The sequence below is a fragment of the Danio aesculapii genome, chromosome 1 (assembly GCF_903798145.1).
Source record: "Danio aesculapii chromosome 1, fDanAes4.1, whole genome shotgun sequence".
NCBI lineage: Eukaryota > Metazoa > Chordata > Actinopteri > Cypriniformes > Danionidae > Danio > Danio aesculapii.
In genome coordinates, this window is record NC_079435.1 from 9,232,514 (window position 1) to 9,254,203 (window position 21,690).

General features: G+C 35.2%; 1 protein-coding gene across 3 annotated transcripts in view; it reads right to left on the minus strand.

The window, feature by feature from the left end:
* Positions 1 to 273: 273 nt before the first annotated feature.
* meis1a (Meis homeobox 1 a) overlaps positions 274 to 21,690 on the minus strand; it is a 55,322-nt gene continuing 33,905 nt past the window's right edge. The window contains exons 10-13 of one of the 3 annotated variants that reach the window (XM_056456520.1): positions 10,686 to 10,744; positions 6,529 to 6,615; positions 3,935 to 4,035; positions 274 to 923 (exon numbers count right to left, since the gene is read on the minus strand). In XM_056456520.1, the coding sequence (XP_056312495.1) occupies positions 3,974 to 4,035; positions 6,529 to 6,615; positions 10,686 to 10,744 (208 nt within the window). In that variant the 3' untranslated portion in view covers positions 274 to 923; positions 3,935 to 3,973. Of the gene's footprint in view, positions 924 to 3,934; positions 4,036 to 6,528; positions 6,619 to 10,685; positions 10,745 to 21,690 lie in introns of all 3 variants that reach the window. The other 2 variants (XM_056456519.1, XM_056456518.1) reach the window with 2 other exon arrangements.

The following is a 21,690-nucleotide window of genomic DNA, read 5'->3' on the forward strand; positions in this document are numbered from 1 at the left end:
TATTATTACTTTCAACATTATTGCTGGTTATTATTAATGCATAATAGGCCTACGTTATTTTCAGGATTATTTAAGAATGTAAAATTTAAAAAGAACAGTAATTTGTAATGTTATAAATGTTTTTACCGTCACTTCTGATCATTTTAATGCATCCTTACTTAAACTAATATGTACTGAACGTAATATAGAGCGTCTACTATGCAGAAAGCTCCACACTAACTCCAAAATACAGTCACAATAATGAACTAACACACACACACACACACACACACGTTGAGGTATGAATTTTTATGTGAATAAACACACACTCACTGAAAACCAAACACACACACGTACGCACACACACATAGTGTGAATATACATCTCAGCTCACATCAGAACAATCATTAGTACCTTTGAGTAATCTGTCCAGATCATCCGAGCCGGTTTATACCGTGGTAAATGTAGTATGAGACACTTTCATCTGTCATTCGTCAACATCCAGCAGCATTATATACACGTTTGAGCTTGATACTGAATTGCTTTTATGCAGATTAGATGGCGAACGTCTGTAACAGAGGCTGGTGAAGTGTGATGGTGGCAGCTCAATAATGACTCTTCACTCCAGTTGAAACACGAGCCTTTGTTTTGACCTTTCAGGCCACTTGAAGATTCACCTGGTCAGCCGAAATGTCCCAGCCCAGAGCGAGCACATCCAGGTGTGGAGGCGTTGCTTTTGCTCTATTGTCGTCTGTCTGCACTGATACGCTTGATCTGCCCATCATGAGGAAACTAGACTCCTGGCGGCCATCTTGGATCTGTAGCTGCAGGGTGTCTGTACTGTTGAAAAAAGTGGTGCTTCAAGTCAAAATCCTTTTTTTTTTTTAAACGAAATCCGTTGGGGTACGTGAGCAAAGGATCGATCCTCTCGCTATAAAAAAAGCCTGGAAAAGAGTTGAAATCATGTATGAGGAAACACAACTGGCGACGGCGCAGCCACAAATCAATTCAGCTGTCATTTCTAGCAAAAACAGCCGCTTTCATCTTTATCTTTTTTCCTGTGGGTTGAGACATTAACTGATTGTGATGTCATAAACTGTCTCCACTGAGTAATCGAGTGAGTAATTAATCACGGTGGGGGTTTATACTATAGTGGTGATGGTGGAAATATGGATTTTGCTAAGTCTGTTTATGCTACAGCGTGATTTCAATAAATGAGAATGAGCGGTTTTTACAGTCATGTCAGAGAGGAGCTATTTAAGGCTCCCCAAAGCTTTCAGTAATCAGTTCTTAAAATAGCCATTATTTTTCTTAACGGGATTCAATTCGGGTAACACTTTAAAATAATGCTGCATTAGTTAATGGGATAGTTCATCCAGAAATGAAAATGTGCTCATTTATTCTCCCTCAACTGGTTCCAAACGAGTTTCTTCCTTCTGTTGGGTTATTTACGTTCCCTTCGCTTTCACAAACCTGTTTGAAAAAGCTGCAAATCTTTAGCCAATGACTTCCATAGTAGGAAAAACAAATACTATGGAAGTGAATGGTTACAGGTCTCAAACATTTTTCAAAATATCTTCCGTTGTGTTCAACAAACAGGTTTGAGAAATTTCTGCAGTGTATAAAATGCTTCGTTGTACACGCACCCCAAGTTATTTTTGAAAAATGTAACCTGTAACCATTGAAAAAACAAATACTATGGAAGTCAATGGTTACAGGTCTCCAACATTTTTCAAAATATCTTCTTTCCAAATGCGTATGAGTTTCTTCCTTCTGTTAGGGTATTTACTCTTCCTTCGCTTTCACAAACCTGTTTGAAAAAAGCTGTATAACTATTTGCTTCCATTGTAGAAAAAAAATGCTATGGAAGTCAATGGTTACAGGATTTTTCAAAACATCTTTTCGAATGTGTATGAGTTTCTTTCTTGGGTTGGGTTATTTACTATCCCTTCGCTTTCACAAACCCGTTTAAAAAAGCCGAATATCTGTAACCATTGGCTTCCATAGTAGGAAAAAACAGATACAGTACTATGGAAGTCAATGGTTACAGGTTTCCAACATTTTTCAAAATATCTTCTTTCCAAATGCATATTAGTTTGTTTCTTTGGTTGGGTTATTTGCTCTCCCTCTGCTTTCTCAAACCTGTTTGGAAAAAATCTGAATATACAGTTGAAGTCAGAATTATGAGCCCCCGTTTATTTTTTCTCTCAATTTCTGTTTAACGAAGAGAAGATTATTTCAACACATTTCTAAACATGATAGTTTAATAACTCATCTCTAATAGCTGATTTATTTTATCTTTGCCATGATGACAGTAAGTAAAATTTGACTAGATATTTTTCAAGACACTTCTATAATGCTTAAAGTGACATTTAAAGGCTTAACTAAGTTTATAGGATAACTAGGCAGGTTAGGGTAATTAGGCAAGTTATTGTATAATGATGGCTGTAGAATAGATGGTTGTTCTGTAGAATATCAAAAATAAATAGCTTAAAGGGGTTAATCATTTTGACCTTAAAATGGTTTTAAAAAATTAAAAACTGCCTTTATTCTAGCTGAAATAAAAGAAATAAGACTTTCTCCAGAAGAAAAAATATGATCAGACATACTGTAAAAATTTCTTTGCTCTATTAAACATCATTTGGGAGATATTTAAAAAAGAAGAAAAAAGAAAAAAATCAAAGGGGGGCTAATAATTCTGACTTCAACTGTATATATAACCAATGACTTCCATAGTCGGAAAAACAAATTCTATGAAAGTCAATGGTTACAGGTTTCCAACATTTTTCAAAATATCTTCTTTCCAAATGCATTCGAGTTTCTTTTTTCCATTGGGTTATTTACTCTTCCTTCGCTTTCATAAACTTGTTTGAAAAAAAAGCCGAAAAACTGTAACCACTGGCTTCAATGGTAAGAAAAACAAATACAATGGAAGTCAATAGTTACAGGTCTCCAACCTTTTGCAAAATATCTTCTTTTTTCTAAATAAGTATGATTTTTTTTTACTTCGGTTGGGTTATTTACTCTCCCTTCGCTTTCAGAATCTAGTTTGAGAAAAGCTGAATATCTGTAACTATTGACTTGCATAGTAGGAAAAAACAAATACTACAGAAGTCAGTGGTTACAGATCTCCAACATTTCTCAAAATATCTTCTTTTGTGTTCAACAAACATGTTCGAGAAAGCGAAGGTTGAGTAAATGATGACATAATTGTCAATTTTGGGTGAATTATCTCTTTATTAAGAACATATTTAATAAAATGAACTGAGTATGAACAATACTTAGCATTTATTAATAATACCTTAGCATTTATGCATTATTAAAATCCAAAGTTGTGCTTTCCTTTGGCTTAGTCTCTTATTTATCTCCACAGCGGAATGAACCGCCAACTATTCCGTCATATGTTTTACGCTGCGGATGCCCTTCCAGCTGCAACCCAGTACGGGCAAAACACCCATACACTCTCACATTTGCACACACTCATACACTACGGCCAATTTGGTTCGTCCAATTCACCTATAGTGCATATCTCACCTACAGTGCATGAAACCGGAGCACCCGGAGGAAACCCACGGCAGCACAGGGAGAACATGCAAACTCCACACAGAAATGCCAACTGGTCCAACCGGAACTCGAACCAGTGACCTTCTTGGTATGAGGCGACAGTGCTAACCACTGAGCCACCCTTACATTAACTAATAGAATCTTATTGTAAAGTGTGACCCAAATTCTAAAAGAATCTTTTTTCATTATAAAGCTTCCAAGGATGTAATAGAGCCATTGATGCCAATAAAGAGCGATCGTTTTCAATCGGTCTTTAAGAGTGTGGCCTGAAAATGTCAAATGTAGAATTTGTGAGATATTGAAGTTGCACGCAGGAGAATTGTGGCCATTAGTGGGTCAGACAGCCGTAAGAGATGTTTAGAGACGGGGAATCCCTGGTGCAGAGCTGTACCTCTCATCTGCTGTGTTCAGCAGGATGCCAGGGGTTTGTTTACATGTAGTGCCACTGACTCTCCAGACCCATGTTGACTCCCCCAAGACCACCCAGAGCCGCTAGAAAACACACAGAGAGGCACACACCAAAATCACAAAAACATCTACAAACACAATTCACAATGCTTCTTCCATATTTCGTGAGCAAATATTGCATAATACTTTGCATACTGTAGACATGCATTCATTTTCCTTCAGCTTAGTCCCTTTATTAATCAGGGGTCGCCACAGCGGAATGAACCGCCAACTTATCCAGTACATGTTTTACACAGTGGATGCCCTTCCAGTCGCAACCTAGTACTGGGAAAACTGTAAACATTGACAAACATATTTGACTAGTTTTATATATTATTTCAGATTTATAAGGTTTGATTATTTTTTTGTTGTCACCCAGGCTGCATTGATAGATTACAAATGTTTAGCAATTAAAGTGAAATATTACTAATTAAAGAGCCCCTATTATGGGTTTTTTGAAAATGAATCTGAAAGTGCACCGTGTTTGAAACTATTGATTCATCTATAAAAGAGTCGACCCATAGTGGTTCGAATGAATCGCCGCTGTAATGAGTCTTTAGCCGCGTCGGCGTGACGTCGATACGGAACTCAAGCCTCGCCCATTTGTTGCACACGCAGACCCGGGGAAAATTGTAACTGCCGGCCCCGCCCACAAACCCTGTAGAAAGAAGACGACGCTGTGCTCTGAAGTGTGAGGGACATTTAGTGTTGTTTTCCCTACCCAAAGATGAGGCTGTGAAGAGTTAGTGATTAAAGTTTATTTCTGCAAAAACACCTCAGCATTATCGCCCCAGCCTTGTGCTGTGTTCCCGCCATTTTTCTGACGAGTGCTTCAGCAATCTACACGCTTACAACAGGGGATTCGCCTGCTGTTTGTTAAAGGGAGGATCAGAAAAGACTATTGATGTATGAGACTTTGCAGAGCTTGACAGGAACTTTACAGTCCACAGTTCATGGATCAGTTTCTTCCTCCATTTCACAAGTGTAAGTAAGTGCGATTTAAAATGGTTGCCTCTTTGTGTTCTCTAGCCTACAAATCATGTATTTAATTGTGTTTTCTGACTTGTAACCACTTGTACTGTACCTGGTTAACTCTTTAAATTCTCACAGAGTCTAAAACCAAGTTAAAAACGTGACGTGTGCTGATTTGTTTACGGATTTAAATGCGTTTGTGAGCTCGCGATCCTCTGCCATTTGTCGTTGCTATAGCCACCGTCAGCTGTTCATACACACGTACAGCGGTCAAGTTTCAAAATAGTTCAGCTTTTGCCGCTGTGTGTGTTAATACTGAATGTGTGTCACTGATTTAACTTGTGCTTAAGAATAGAGCAATATGCTAGTGTTTAACTGCATTTCTTTATTGTACTCCTGCATTGGGCTTACGCATACACTGACTTCAAAATTGTTGATAAGCTGTTGTGGGCTTTTCTCTCTGTCTCATGCTGAACGCACTCAACCATTCACAACAGACTGGGTCAACATACCAATCAGCGCAGATTAGCATTGTGCTAAGGAGGGGTTTGGGAACAAATTAATCGCTGAACGAATCATATTGGAGTCGTTAGGATAATTAGGTAAAAATAAATGCATAATATAAAACAATCAAAGTGTTTTTTGACATTCACATGAGATGCTTAAAACCAAAATATGACCTTTTTAATGCAAAATAGGGGCTCTGTAAAATAACTGTTTTCTTCTTTTAAAAGCAGTCATTAAACCAGTCTTCAGTGTCACATGATCAGAAATTAGTCTAATATAATGATTTGTTATTATTATTTACATTAGTATTCATTAATATTATTTTTTATGATTATTATGATCAATATTCAAACACTTAACCAGTTTTTTTTCTAAAATGTATGCATTTTTCAGGATTCATTTATAAATAGAAACAAAATTAAACTTTTTATTTTTACATTTTAGCACTTGAAACTAATGAATCTCTGCTGAACATAAATATTTAGAGCAAACATTTTAACAAAATGTGTACTACGTACTTTAGACTTTACATTACATTAATAAGAATCTGATTTATTTGCTACACTTACAGAAATCAGAAGTAAAAGTTGCTGTCATTAAAACATCAAAGTTCATTCATTCATTGAGTCCCTTTATTCATCAGAGGTCACCACAGCGGAATGAACGACCAAATTATCCAACTTATGTTTTACCCTTCCAGCTGCAACCCAGTACTGGTAAACACCCATACACACTTATTCAAACTCATACACTATGGCCAATTTAGTTTATTGAATTCCCCTATAGTGCATGTGTTTGGACTGTGGGGGAAACCGGAGCACCCGGAGGAAACCCACACCAACACAGGGAGAACATGCAAACTCCATGCAGAAATGCCATTTGGCCCAGCCGGGACTCGAACCAGCGACCTTCTTACTGTAAGGTGACAGTGCTAACCACTGAGCCACCGTGCCGCTATCATTAAAGTTTTTACTTAGAAATGAATCATTAATTTATTGACAATATTATAAATCAAGCAGTTGTTTGTTGTATCTCAAACATAAAAACATTCAGATGTACCTGGTGGTCGGATGCCCATGTGTGACTGTCCGTCCATTACGAAACCTCCCATTGGCTGACCATCAGGAGTATACGGGCCACTGTGACCTACTGCACACACACACACACACACACACACACACACACACACACACACACACACACACACACACACACACACACACACACACACACACACACACACACAATATACAAGACATGGTCAAAAAGGACAGTCATAACTCTCCAAAACAGCCAACACATGTCCAGAGGAAAAGCGGGATGCGAACAACACTCCCTTTCCAGTCCAGCAGTGCATTTACTGAAACCAGCCTATAAAAATAAGTCACGACAACTTGAAAAAGAAGTTTTGTGAACATTATTTGTGTGTAACCTGGTATTTATAATGTGAATGTCCCCATATGTGTAGCAATACCAGTAATTTATGACCCATTTTTTTCAACCCAGGCTCATTATGGATATGTACCCCTTCTATAAATTTCTGAAATATGTCCCAGGAGGTAAATTTTTTTGCAGTTTTAGTTTTTGTGAATCCACCGGAGGGCGCTGTGTACGCTTTTTCAGATCTCACATTTCTCTCGTGAGAGCCATTCGCGCCTACTGTTCTCGCATAAATCCACCAGAGGCCGCTGTCGACTGACTGACTGACCCACCCTCTTCTTTCCCTAAACCCAACCAATAGTGTTTTCAAAAGCAATCCAGAAAAAGAAAAGCCCTCGCCTGATTTTTACCACGTTCTCACCCTGTTATTTACTTATTTGTTTAGTTTTTTGCCTTTTGTTTTATTTTACCTGCTTTCTGAAACTGTTCTTCGCCAGACTTGAATCATGTCATCATGGTCAACTCATCCCTGCGTCTCAAGTCTGCCAACGTACATGGCAAGCCACTGGGCAAACTGGCAACACCGCAAAAGCCATCCACGCGAAGGTAAGCGATCAGCTGGTAAGCACGGAAAGAAACAGAAGCCGTTGGCGGCATCGTAGCACTCCATAGCGTTCGTTTTAAAGACGAAATACAGCTATATGTTGCTCTGGCTACATAATTCGCGCTCTCCAGAAATGTATACAGGGGTACGTTTTCACAATAAGCATGTGTTGCATTTTTTGGTCCCCACGAAGAAAGTGTCTCAGACATCAAACAATGAAGTATTTAGACAATTTTAAAGTGCAGAATGTTTTATGTGACGGTTGGTTTAGGGGTAGAGGTGTGGGATGAGGACAGAATATACAGTCTGTACAGTGTAAACATCATTACGTCAATGGGAAGTCCCTATAAAACATGAAAACCCAACATAAGTGTGTGAGAGTGTGCAATAAGACTCATATAGTTCATATATGGCAGGATCTTCTGTTATAAATCAAGCTGAGCATGATTTATATCTGGAACCCATTGGCTTTAATGGCCATTTACACAGAACATGTTTTTGCATCTAGAAACTGCAGGCACGTTGCTAAGGAATGGTTTAAAAAAAAGGCGCAGAAGTCTTCTAAGAACGTAAAATAAAACAGTTGTCATGCCACTTTGCTAATGTACACAGAAGCTTGCAACACTTGCAGCGCCTCCGAAAATTTAATACAGTCTCTAAAAAAACTCAGTATTCAAAACATGGTCCTTCAAAAGATGTGAACGTAAAGATCATGTATGTCAAGCGCATGTTTGCATTGAAAAAACAACGCAAAAGTAGTCCATCAGCATGGAAAAATGCATTGTTTGTGAATGGCCACTTAGACTGTATTTATCTCATCAGTTGAACTTGTTAATTTGAGCATGCACACAGTCACACACCCAAACAACCACACACACACAGACACAAATGCAAAATTCAACGCAACAATCAAAGCCATGCATCTAATCCATGTTTGCATAAACTGCTAATTTAAATATTTTTATACATGGCACACGATAACTTGTTCTGGATGAATGGCACTTTTCACAGCTTTTCATACAGTTGAGCTGTGAGAATTGAAACACTTATCATTTAAGTACTTGCTGAATAGCTTCACACAGGTGAGTGGGCTTCACAAACCACTGTTGTGCTGAGATACACAGCTCTGTTGTAAAATGCACCCCCGCTGATATGTGCATTATTACACATTTTTAATAATAGAGTTATGACACTTATGAGAGTGACTGAGGGGAGTTTCATGAATGGAATCCTTCCCTTACAGTATATATACAGTTGAAGTCAGAATTATTAGCCCCCCATTGAATTATTTTTTCTTTTTTAATTATTTCCCAAATGATGTTTAACAGAGCAAGGAAATTTTCACAGTATGTCTGATAATATTTTTTCTTCTGGAGAAAGTCTTATGTGTTTTATTTTGGCTAGAATAAAAGCAGTTTTTAATTTTTTTAAATTCATTTTAAGGTCAATATTATTAGCCCCTTTAAGCTATATATTTTCAATAGTCTACAGAACAAACCATCATTATACAATGACTTGCCTAATTACCCTAACCTGCCTAGTTAACCTAATTAACCTAGTTAAGCCTTTAAATGTCACTTTAAGCTGTATAGAAGTGTCTTGAAAAATATATAGTCAAATATTATTTACTGTCATCATGGCAAAGATAAAATAAATCAGTTATTAGAAATGAGTTATTAAAACTATTATGTTTAGAAATGTGTTGAAGAAATCTTCTCTCCATTAAACAGAAATTGGGGAAAAAATTAAACAGGGGCTAATAATTCAGGGGGGCTAATACTTTCAACATCAACTGTATATAAATAAATAAATAGATTGACTTTAAATACAATACCGATGAGATTGAGTGAAGTGAATTGTTTAATGTGTGGTTTGGTTGAAAGCAACAACAAAAATGTTGTTTTCCACGTAAATGTGTGCTTAAAACCCACCAAAAAGCCTAATTTGGCTCATTACTTCAGTCTACACTACAGTCAATACTTTTATTTTACATTTATTTGTAAACAGGGTGGCACGGTGGCTTAGTAGTTAGCACTGTCGCCTCCCAGCAAGAAGGTCGCTGGTTCAAGTCCCAGCTTTAGTTGGCATTTCTGTGTGGAGTTTGCATGTTCTCCCCGTGTTGGCATGGGTTTCCTTCGGGTGCTCCGGTTTTCCCCACAGTCCAAACACATGTGTTGTAGGTGAATTGGATTAACTAAATTAGCCGTAGTGTATGAGTGTGTGTGTGTGTGTGTGTGTGAATGTTAGAGTGTATGTGTGTACTGGGTTGCGGCTAGAAGGGCATCTGCTGTGTAAAACATATGCTAGAATAGTTGGCGGTTCATTCCACTGTGGCAACCCCTGATAAATAAGGGATTAAGCCAAAGGAAAATGACTGAATGAATGAATTTATTTGTAAATCTAGCAGGCTTTAAAATGCATTTCACTTCTTGTTCATGCTTTATCCATCAAAATAATAATCATAATATTTCGTTTTAATCAATTACAGCCTTTGATTTTTTTTTTTAAACGTAGTCTGAGAATGCTAATGAAAGTGTTTCTCTGTACAACACCACCAGTAGGAGACACTCTTTTCTCTCCATATGCACCAGACACTTTCTTATAATCCAGGGGTCACCAATCTCGGTCCTGGAGGGCAGGGTTTAGTTCCAACTTGCCTCAACACACCTGGCTGGGTGTTTCAAATATAGCTAGTATGACCTTGATTAGCTTGTTCAGGTGTGTTTGATTAGGGATGGAGCTAAAATCTGCAAGACACCGGCCCTCCAGAAACAAGTTTGGTGACCCCTGTTATAAGCACTCCATGTTTCTGTATTCTTCACACAGGTGAGTGGGCTTGACAAACCACCTGTAAGAGACACAATTTTTCCTCCTTCCTCTCTAAATGCACCAGACACTTTACTAAAAAACTGCTAAACAGAATTAGACCTGTCATGGCATCTATATGCTGCTGCTGTGATGATTTAAAGCAGTGTTTCTCAACCACGTTTATGGAGGACCACCAGCTATGCATTTTTCCGGGTCTCCTTGACCAAACACAGCTGATTCAGATCATCAGCTCATTAGCAGAGATTGAAAGACCTGAAATGGGTGCGACAGACAGAGGAGACATCCAAAATATGCATAGTTGGTACTTCTCCAGGAACGTGGTTGAGAAATACTGCTTCTTTTTTCCTCATTTGTAAGTCGCTTTGGATAAAAGCATCTGTAAAATGAGTGAATGTAAACGTGCCTGCTCTGTTGGACTGGTCAATCATCGGCTGGACGATTCTCCGCCTGGCATTGATAAACCTGATGGAGCAAAAGAAAGAAAAGGGCTGAAAAATGCACAATAAAAGCATGTTCATTTTTTATTAACGTTATTGGCTTAAAGGCTAACATCAGTAAAATTATTCCTCATACTGGTTATAGATTTGAATAAATACAGTGTTTGGGTTCAGCTCGTCCAGCACCGTTTGTGCAAGAAGACAATCATGCAGCTTATTAAGTATGAAATGATCAGGTTGAGGGCAGCACGGTGGCGCAATGGGTAGCATGATCACCTCACAGCAAGAAAGTCGTTGGTTCAAGCTGGGTCAGTTGGCATTTCTGTGAGGAGTTTGCATGTTCTCCCCATGTTTCCTCCGGGTGCTCTGTTTCCCCCACAAGTTCAAAGACATGCGCTATAGGTGAATTGGGTGAGCTAAATTGTCCAAAGTGTATGCGTGTGAATGAGTGTATGGATGTTACCCAGTGATGGGTTGCAGCTGGAAGGGCACCCGCTGTGTAAAACATATGCTTGATAAGTTGGCGGTTCATTCCGCTGTGGGGACCCCAGATTAATAAAGGGACTAAGCCGAAAATAAAATAAATGAATTATCAGGTTTAAGGGTGGCACGGTGGCTCAGTGGTTAGCACTGTTGCCTCACAGCAAGAAGGTCACTGGTTCGAGTCCTGGCATTTCTGTGTGGAGTTTACATGTTCTCCCTGTGTTGGTGTGGGTTTCCTCCGGGTGCTCTGGTTTCTCCCACAGTCCAAAGACATGCGCTATAGGCAAATTAAATAAACTAAATTGTCCTTAGTGTATGAGTGTGTGTGTGTGTGTGTGTGTGTGTGTGTGTGTGTGATTCCCAATACTGGACCACGGCTGGATGGGTATCTGCTGCAAAAAACATATGCTGGAATAGTTGGCGGTTGATTCCACTGTGGCGAGCTCTGAAATAGAGACTAAGCCGAAGGAAAATTAATGAATGATTGATCAGATTTGTAGTTTTACCTGGTGAATAAAAAAACGGCTGAAAAAATCTACGAGATTTAGACTGAAGGAGCCACTATAGAAACAGCAGCGACTGATTGGGATAGTTCAAATAAAAATGAAAACTGCCTGTTTATTTACTCTTCCTCAGGTCATCTAAGATGTAGTAGGCGTTTTTATTTAGTAGAGCATTAAACAATTTTAAACGGAAACTGTGGTTCTTGGTGATTCGTAAAATCAATAGCTTTAAATCAATAAATTAGTAATCAATAAATCAGTAAATCAATAGCTTAGGTAAAAACTACTTTACCTTAAGAGTAAAAAAACTAGCCTGATCTCACGAGGAAACGTAAATATTTTCCGTTTTGTCAACTTAGTGGCTAATTCATTTGTATGAATTCAGTCGTACGATTTTAAAAAGGAGGCGTGGCACCCAGGGCTTAATTTGTGCCGAAACATGCCAGATCCGGAACCTCTGAAATCTGATCCGGCACCCCATTTTACTGATCCCCCTCCAACCGCCCTTACCCCGTACGCTGTTCACTTTCACTTTTTTCTGCGACTCCCCAACCCTCTTCACTTTGGTCCACGACACCCCTCCGCCATCCACCGACCCAACCGCCCCCCTGCTCTCCACTTTCGTGAACAACACATCTCCATCCTCGGGTAACATGCCGGATCAAGTACCCCGATCTGTTCCAGGACCTCACAATTCACAAAGTAAGCACTGGTGGCAAAAAACCCCACCCCTAAACCCAACTGTTATTGGGGGATAAGCAAATTTCAGTCCACAAATTAGCTACTACATCAAAAAGTTACGAATTGTCGTGAGATTGTGTTGAAAAAACACATACAGGCTAAACAGAATTAATACCAGCGACTCCTGATGAAACACTGATGACATAAGAAATTAAATGTTCAGTCTTTAATTAATTTTCCTTTGGCTTAGTCTCTATTTCAGAGGCCGCCACAGCGGAATGAACCACCAACTATTCCAGCATATTTTTTACACAGCAGATGCTTTTCCAGCCGCAACCCAGTATTGGGAAACACCCACACACACTCATTCACACACTATGGCCAATTTAGTTTATTTAATTTACCTATAGCACATAGAAACCAGAGCACCCTGAGTAAACCCACACTAACACGGGGAAACTCACAGTTGGCATTTCAACACACAGAAATGCCAACTGGCCCAGCGGGGACTTAAACCAGCAACCTTCTTGCTGTGAGGCAATTATGTTAACCACTGAGCCACCGTGCCACCCATTAAATATTCAGATTATGCATAAAAAAACAAAAACATAATGCTATTTATGCCCTCAGGACTGTTTACAGGTGATTTTGCTTCCATCATTTTTCAAAATATCTTCTTTTGAGCTCAACAGACGAAAGAAACTCATGAAAGGTTGAAACTGTGACAGAATATTCAGTTTTTTTCGAACTGCCCCCTTTAAAACCAAATATACATTTTATGAACACAACCTAGCAACCACCCAAAACATGCTTCTGCCTTGGCGCCAAATTTTGTACGGCTGACATTTACTTCAGAACACAAACACACACACACATACACACAAAAAAAGTCTAGTTTATTTTAGCACCGAACATAAATTAGCCCCGAACTTCAATGCTTTCGGCGTTTATTCCCATGCTATGCTTGACCTGCGACCCGGTGACTCTGTGACCTCACACCCCGGGCCGCTCTGCTCTTTCTCAGTGTAAAACATGCGCTGTGACCTCTGACCGCCGAGTGCCACGACAGCAGTCCACACATGATTAATGAGCACTGTGCTTCAGTCCAGGTGCTGCGCTTCACAGAGCGAGAGGAGCTGCACTTCTGTTGCAGAGGAAGTCAATTACACACACACACACACTGCCAGAGATGGCCAGATCGCAAACGCTAAACACCATATGATGCTTCTTTTCTGCCTTTACAATTAAAGGCAAAATCATTCACCAACTATTAACTATTATTTACTATATATATACTGTAGGTTAACGATGTAATAACTTTAACTGTTAAAAGGTATTAGCTCCTGTAAAACCCAACAGTCAACTTTATCAAATGATATAAGTGTAGTAAACTCAAAATGTACTGAAAGTTATTTCTACTCATTTGAAAAGAGTTTTGAACTCAGTGTTGAAGGTAATGAGTTAATTAAATACCTCATTACTTCAACTTAAATGGAGTAAGTTCACAGTACTTTGAGTTCTCTTCATTTACTGGGTTTTACTGTGCTCAAATTGCTTCGTTTACTCAAATAGATTAAGTTCACAGTACTCATTAGGATTAGTTTTTGAACTTAAATGGTTTGTTATAATCAGTTCCCTCAAATTTTTGAGTTACCTTAACGTTTTGGGTTTTACAGTGTAGTTAATTAGTTAAAGTTATTAGTAACTAATAAAGTGATGGTAACTAATAACTTTGACTTGTCCGAATTTGATCGTAATGCAATAATGTGGACCCTTTGTAAAGCTGCTTTGAAATGATAATTATAGTGAAAAGCGCTATACAAATAAACTTGAACTATTAGCCTGTGAGATTTTAATTATTTTTCAACACATTTTTAAACATAATAGTTTTAATATCTCATTTCTAATAACGAATTTCATTTCTTCTTTCATCTTTGCCATGATGACAGTACATCATATTTTACTGGCAATTTTGCAAGATACTAATGTTCAGATTAATGTGCTTTACTAGATTATTCAGGCCAGTGACTAGACAACAGTGGTTTGTTCTGTAGCCAATCAAAAAAAAACTATTTCTTAAGGGGGCTAATAATATTGACCTTAATATTGTTTTTTTTAAAATACTAAACTTCATTTATTCTAGTCAAACTAAAAGAAATAAGACTTTATCCTGAAGAAAACAAATATTACAGGAAGTACTGTGAGAATGTCTTTGCTCTGTTATGCATGCTTTGAAAAGAAAATGTGAAAAACAATGAACATTTCACAGAATGGCTAATAGTTTTTCCTACAGCTGTACATCACAGCCAACTTCAAAATCAAAAGACAAAAAGAAGCATTTTCTTCTGAGGCTAAATTAGATAAAATATATACAGCAGAATTATTAGCTATTTGATTTTTTTCCCTTTTTAAATATTTCTTAAATGATGTTTAACCGAGCAAGGAAATTTTCACAGTATGTCTGATAATATTTTTTCTTCTGGAGAAAGTCTTATTTGTTTTATTTCCACAAGATTAAAATCCGTTTTACATTTTTTAAAACCATTTTTAGGTCAAAATGATTAGCCCCTTTAAGCTATTTTTTTGATAGTCTACAGAATAACTCGTCGTTATACAATAACTTGCCTAAATACCATTTCCTGCCTAGTTAACCCAGTTAAGCCTTTAAATGTCACTTTAAACTGTACAGAAGTGTCTTGAAAACTATCTAGTCAAATATTATTTACTGTCATCATGGCAAAGATAAAATAAATCAGTTATTAGAAATGAGTTATTAAAACTATTATGTTTAGAAATGTGTTGAAGAAATCTGCTCTCCATTAAACAGAAATTGGAGAAAAAATAAACAGGGGAGGCTAATGATTCAGGACGACTAATAATTATGACTAACTGTATACTCATTTTTAAAATGTGTGAATTTATTTATTTAAACGTGAATAATTTATTTATTTAATAAAAGGTCATGTAAAGGGATGTGTTGCTTTAGTTTTTTTTCCTGATTATGGATTTTAATTTGGAGAATTTGCTGTAAAATGTCTAACAGCTGTTGTGAATTGCATCTCCTTGCAATAAAAAAAATCTAAAAAAAAAAAGAATGTTTTGAGATGGATTATTGGTGATTGCGTGTCAGCCCGATTGGGTAGCTTTGCTTGGACATAAGAAAATTAAGACCCGTTTAAAACGATTTAACACCTACAATACAATATTTCAGTGAATTTAAGGCTTTTAAAGGCCTAATTATTAATATTATTATTATTTAGAAATCTAAGACATTTTAAGACTTTTTAAGACCTTGCAGATATTACAACAAAACTAAAATTCCCAAAGAGAAAATAAAATATTTACCCATTTTTATCTCTAGGATGAGACAGAAATTGATTCTGGGGTAAATAAAATATTAAACACTGATTTAGAAAAGAAATGTTAGATTACAGCATCGCATATATACACTGTAGTTCAGAAGTTTTTTTTTATTGAGAGAAAGTAATACTTTCAGTCAGAAAAGATTGATCAAAGTGACCATAAAGACATTTATAATGTTATAAAAGGTTTCTATTTCAAATAAAGAGTGAGCTTCTGAGCTTTCTATTTAACAAAAATGCTAATTGTGATAACTACACATTTTTTAAGCTGCACTAGTTTTAAACATGATAATAACAACAACAACAACAATAATAATAATAATAATAATAATAACAACAACAACAATAATAATAATAATGTTTTATGATCAACAACTCTTCATAGGCTGATTTCTGAGGGATCATGTGAAGAATAATGATGCTTAATTCATTATATTTTACAATATATTCACATAGAAAAAAGTTATTTCAAACTGTAAAAACATTTTACAATATTACTGCTTTTACTGTATTTCTAATCGATTACATCAGCCTTTTTGTGGCAAACAGGGAGATATTTAACTTTTTAATTGTTTAATTGAAGTTGCCTTACTATTTTAAAGTCTGCATTAATCGTAAGCTGTGACCGTTTTTCTTTCTTTCGTATTGTGATGCAGTTCCTAGAGAAACGCAATATTAAATGAGCAAACCGTGGGCGTGGCTTATTTTTTCTGCTGTGAGCTGATTGGATGTAGTAAATTAGGCATTTCATTCAGAAAGATCTGGAAAAGGGTTTGAGGAGAGCTAACAGACTCCTCCTGCTCAACATTTCTGTTTTTTGTCAAAACTGACAGTTGGAGGGGGCGTGGTTAAGTATGTTAACCACGCCCCATTACCTCAGACAGACCTAATCTGTGGGTGCTTTCACACTAGCACTTTTGGTCTGCACCCGGGTTCGTTTGACGTCATAGTACGATACGTTTAGCTAGTGTGAACATGTCTTCTGAACTCGGGTGCGCACCCGTGAACCGTACCCGAGTCCGCCTGAAAGAGGTGGTCTGGGGTACGGTTCACTTCTGATGTGAAAATCTTTTCAGATTTCAGTTAAAGATTACAAGCACAAACTATTTCCTTTTCTTAATGACATGCACAGATGAATTGTTCAGCTAACTAAATTATTTTGGTTAGTTTTGATTTCATGTGTACTTTTGGTTCTAACGGTATTATAAACACTGCAGCATCTCCCGCTCCGCCCGTTCACTGACCAATCACAGAGCAGAGCCCAATGCACAGCACTTTAAAAGCTGACCCCACACTGAACCCCTCTTCTCACCACGAGACCACGTTTACGAGCTTCATGCCTCTGCCTGTTCATTGCAAACACACACACACACACACACACACACACACACACACACACACACACACGTACACGGCCCGACATGCACGCCAAACACATAACAACGCTACGCAGCAAGTCAAATATTTGGGGGCCCTTTCTTGTTCATGAGGGAGCAAAGAAACACACAGTATACCTTCAGTTCACAATCCAACACTCAACACAACTGCAGGACCACAGAGAGTCAAATATGATGGTATACTGAGGTACTATACAGTGCAGTGAAATTAAAGTAAATATAAAAAATAAATAAATAAAGGGGAAATATTTAGTATTTTTAACAGGGTTTTTTCTTTTGTTTATAGTAAATTTAAAAATATTATATTATATTATATTATATTATATTATATTATATTATATTATATTATATTATATTATATTATACTATATTATATTATATTATATTATATTATATTATATTATATTATATTATATTTTTAAATTTATAAATTTTCCTTCAGCTTACTCCCTTATTTATCAGAGGTTGCCAAACTATTCCAGCATAAATTTTACAAAGGGAATGCCCTTTCAGCCGCAACTGGGGAATATATGATATGATATGATATGAGATATGATATGATATGATATTATATATGATATGATATGATATGATATGATATGATGTTATATATGATATGATATGATATGATATTATATATGATATGATATGATATGATGATATATGATGTATGATATATGATATGATATTATATATGATATGATATTATATATGATATATGATATGATATGATATATGATATGATATATGATATGATGTATGATATGATATGATATGATATGATATGATATGATATGATATGATATGATTTGATATGATGTATGATATGATATGATATATGATAGTTTTATTTAGATTTTTTAAATATCATTTTATAAATACAGAAGCTGTTTGCAAAATTCGTCATCAACCTGACTACTCTAAATGTAATATTTAAAAATATTACAAATATTTTTTACCAGCCATGAAAATCTACTTTTAACTATTTTGCTCTAAATATTTTTCTTGTATTTTCCTCCTCAATAAATAGAACACTTTATGTTTTTAAAGCCCATATAGACAAACATCATTTTTTATTTATTACATTTCAATAGTTTTGTATTTTATTATATTCCAATGTAATGTCATAAATCCCGAGATTAGATATAAGAAACTAATAGATGATTATATGACACCTGACACGAACTAACTGCAATATTTTTATAAAATGTAATCAAATTATTCGTTATTAGATAAATGACAAACTGCAAAAGACAAATATCTGCCTTAAATATTAGTTCTTCATTTTCATAATTTTAAATGAAACTAATTAGCGTGTTCTCAAATATAAAATATATAATTAATTAGACCATTTTGATTATTAACACCTGACACGTGGAATGTAAACAAAACCAATGGTCCTAACATATATCCTGTTATACGTTTTTAATTTCCATAGCTTCTGGGAATTCAAAAAGCTTGACATATTGATACATAATGTTATGATAGCTGTTTTACCATAAAGCTATGATTAGATTGCCTTTTTTTATAGTTATGAAACAGTTTGACAATAAACAGCAAATGTTCGTGGGCCAATGACATGACCACATTGAAATGGTCTATATAAATTATAAGCCTTTTAAAACAAAATACCCATTTGAAAATAATATAACCACCATAGTGCACTGTATAAAACAATTCTGGGTTTCATGCAATTCCTTCATGTTGTCCCAACACAAATTGAGGCACTTAACAGAATAGTTTTTACAAATTTAAGTGGCTTGAACATAAAATAATTAAGTTGTCCCCTAAAAAAAAAAAACTCAAGAATTGTGTTGGTTCAACTCATTTTAAATAAGATTGAGTGTAGTTTTTGCTTATTGCCATGCAATAAAGGTGTAATAAAATGTACATTTACAAATGTCTTGATTATTATAAAAAATATTTTTAATCATTTTGCAGCAATACTTTGTCCTGTGGTTCCTTTCACAATAAATAGCACATTTCATGTTTTAAAGCCCACAGACAAACTGCTTTTTAAAATCGTTTTTAATTTATTGTATTTTAATATTTTTGTATTTGAATAGATTGCAATATAATGTTCAAGTCCGACTCTATAATTATATGACATCAGACACAAACTAAATGCAATATACATATAATTATAACATTTTTAGACCAATGACAGAATTTATTTAGCTACCTTTTCTAGCACAAACTGCAAAAGAGAAATATCTGCCTTAAATGTTATCATTGTCCTTCGAAATTAAAAAATATAAAATATATAATATATAAATTATAAGCCTTTTAAAACTAAATAATCATTTGAAAATTAAATAATCAGCATAGTTTGAACAAAACCTTGAATTAAAAATAAATGCTTTTGCTCATTGTCATGAATAAAAAAGTGCATTTAAAATGTACATTTACAAATTTCTTGATTATACATTATCACTATTATTTACACTACCGGTCAAAGGTTTGGGGTCAGTAGGATTTTTAAATGTTTTAAAATAAGCTTCTCCTGCTCATCAAGGCTGTATTTATTCAATCAAAATACTGTACAAATTGTAAATTTGTGAAATGTTACTTACTGTTCAAAAGTAGTTCATAATTTAATTTAATAATTTATTCCAGTGATTTTAAAGATTATTTTTCAGCTTCATTACTCCAGTCTTCAGAGTTACATGATCTTTCAGAAATCACTCTAATATTAATTATTATTGTTACTATTATTATTATTATTATTAATGTAATAGTAATAAAAGCAATAATGACTGGAGTAATCATTTCATTTGAAACCTCATGCAATAAGAAATTATTGACATTTTTTATAAATATTTAACAATTTAACATTATTTTTACATTTAATAAATTCCGCCTTGATGAACAGAATAGTTTTCTTTAAAAAAAAAAAAACCTGACCCCAAACTTGAGTGGTTGTGTAAAAAAAAAAAATACCAAAGGTTTCTCTACATTTCCACACTACATAAAATCATGCCTTAAGTCGTTTAGTTAATTCAAATGACACTTCCTAGTCATCTCAACTTACATTAGTCAAACTGTTTAAAAATATTAAGTTAGACCTAACTAAAAAAATTAGCTGAAACCTGATTATCTTATTAAAATAAATTAAACTAAATTTTAAATAAATAAAAAATTGTTGTAATGACTTTTTGTCCTATCATGTTTTATTTAAGAAAAAAAAAAAGAGCAACAGATTTAGTTTGATGTGCTCTCAGACGTTTGGACTGGAGCACACATTCCTGCGCCTCACAGTTTACATGAATCCACCCTGTGATATTTGTAGCCTATTGAACCTAAAAGTCATCAAGAAACGTTGCTGTCTGGAAAGCGGAGACAGAAAGTGTTCTTCTGCTGGCGGTGTATGTAGTGAGGTCAGTGGGAGGACAGTGTTCCTCTTTATGAGTGTGTGTGTGTTTAAATAAACCGCTCCAGCTGTTCGCTGTGATAATTTCTGTTTAATTTGACAGCAGCTCGTTTTCGCCCTCACCTGTTTCCTCCGCTTCAGACTCGCTCTCGGCTCTTGCTTTTGTTGGCTTTTCAAGAGCGACTAATGTCTTTTCATTCTGCTCGTTCGGATGATAATTGGTTGTCATTTTTGATCAAGAAAGGGCTCTGGAGGTTTGCATATTGTTTACGCCGATGAGCCAAAAGCCATATGAGAAAATGTTCTGCTGATTAAAATGTACTTTGTGTAATAAAATCTGAACTTTTATTTGTCACAGATAAATAATTAGACACGACTCAATTAATCTGAATATGCAAACAGGGCAGAATTTTTTACAAGCCTCTATGTTGTAAAAAATTAAAGGTTCCACACAAAACCTTCATGTCACAACTTAATTGTGTTAGCAAATTTAAGTGGATTGAACATAAAACAATTAAGTTGACCCACCAAAAATTACATTTTAAATAAGTAGTTTGAACAAGCAGCAAAAAAATCAAGTATTAAGCACAGGTGAAAGTGGAATTATTTAGAAGATAAAAATTAAATGAATTATAATTATTAAATAGCTACAATTAAAGCTGAAAAATAAAACAGGATTTTCCATTTTGTTGTTGTGAATGTTTTTGTTAATTTCTAATTGGGTTTTGTAATGTTTGGTGAGGGTTTATTTGGTAGAACTTAATAATAATTACAAGGAAAATGCAAGAAACACGTTGGAATAAAGATGAAATATTTAATAAAATATTTGTTTTTTAACTTTTAAACAGGCAAGAGTGGAAAATAAAATTATTTCATGTCATTTTTTTATATATCATCTAGACAGAAGTACAACATATGCCAAGGAATTTGTGTAATATTTGATTTATTTAGGAATTTATTATTTGTATGTCATTATTAGGGTATAAAAAGAAAAAAAAACAACAATAATAATAATAATAATAACATTAACAATAAAAATAACAACAACAACAACAATAATAATAATAATAATAATAATAATAATAATAATAAACAATAACATTAACATTAATAATAATAATAATAATAATAATAATAATGATAATAAACAATAACATTAACATTAATAAATAATA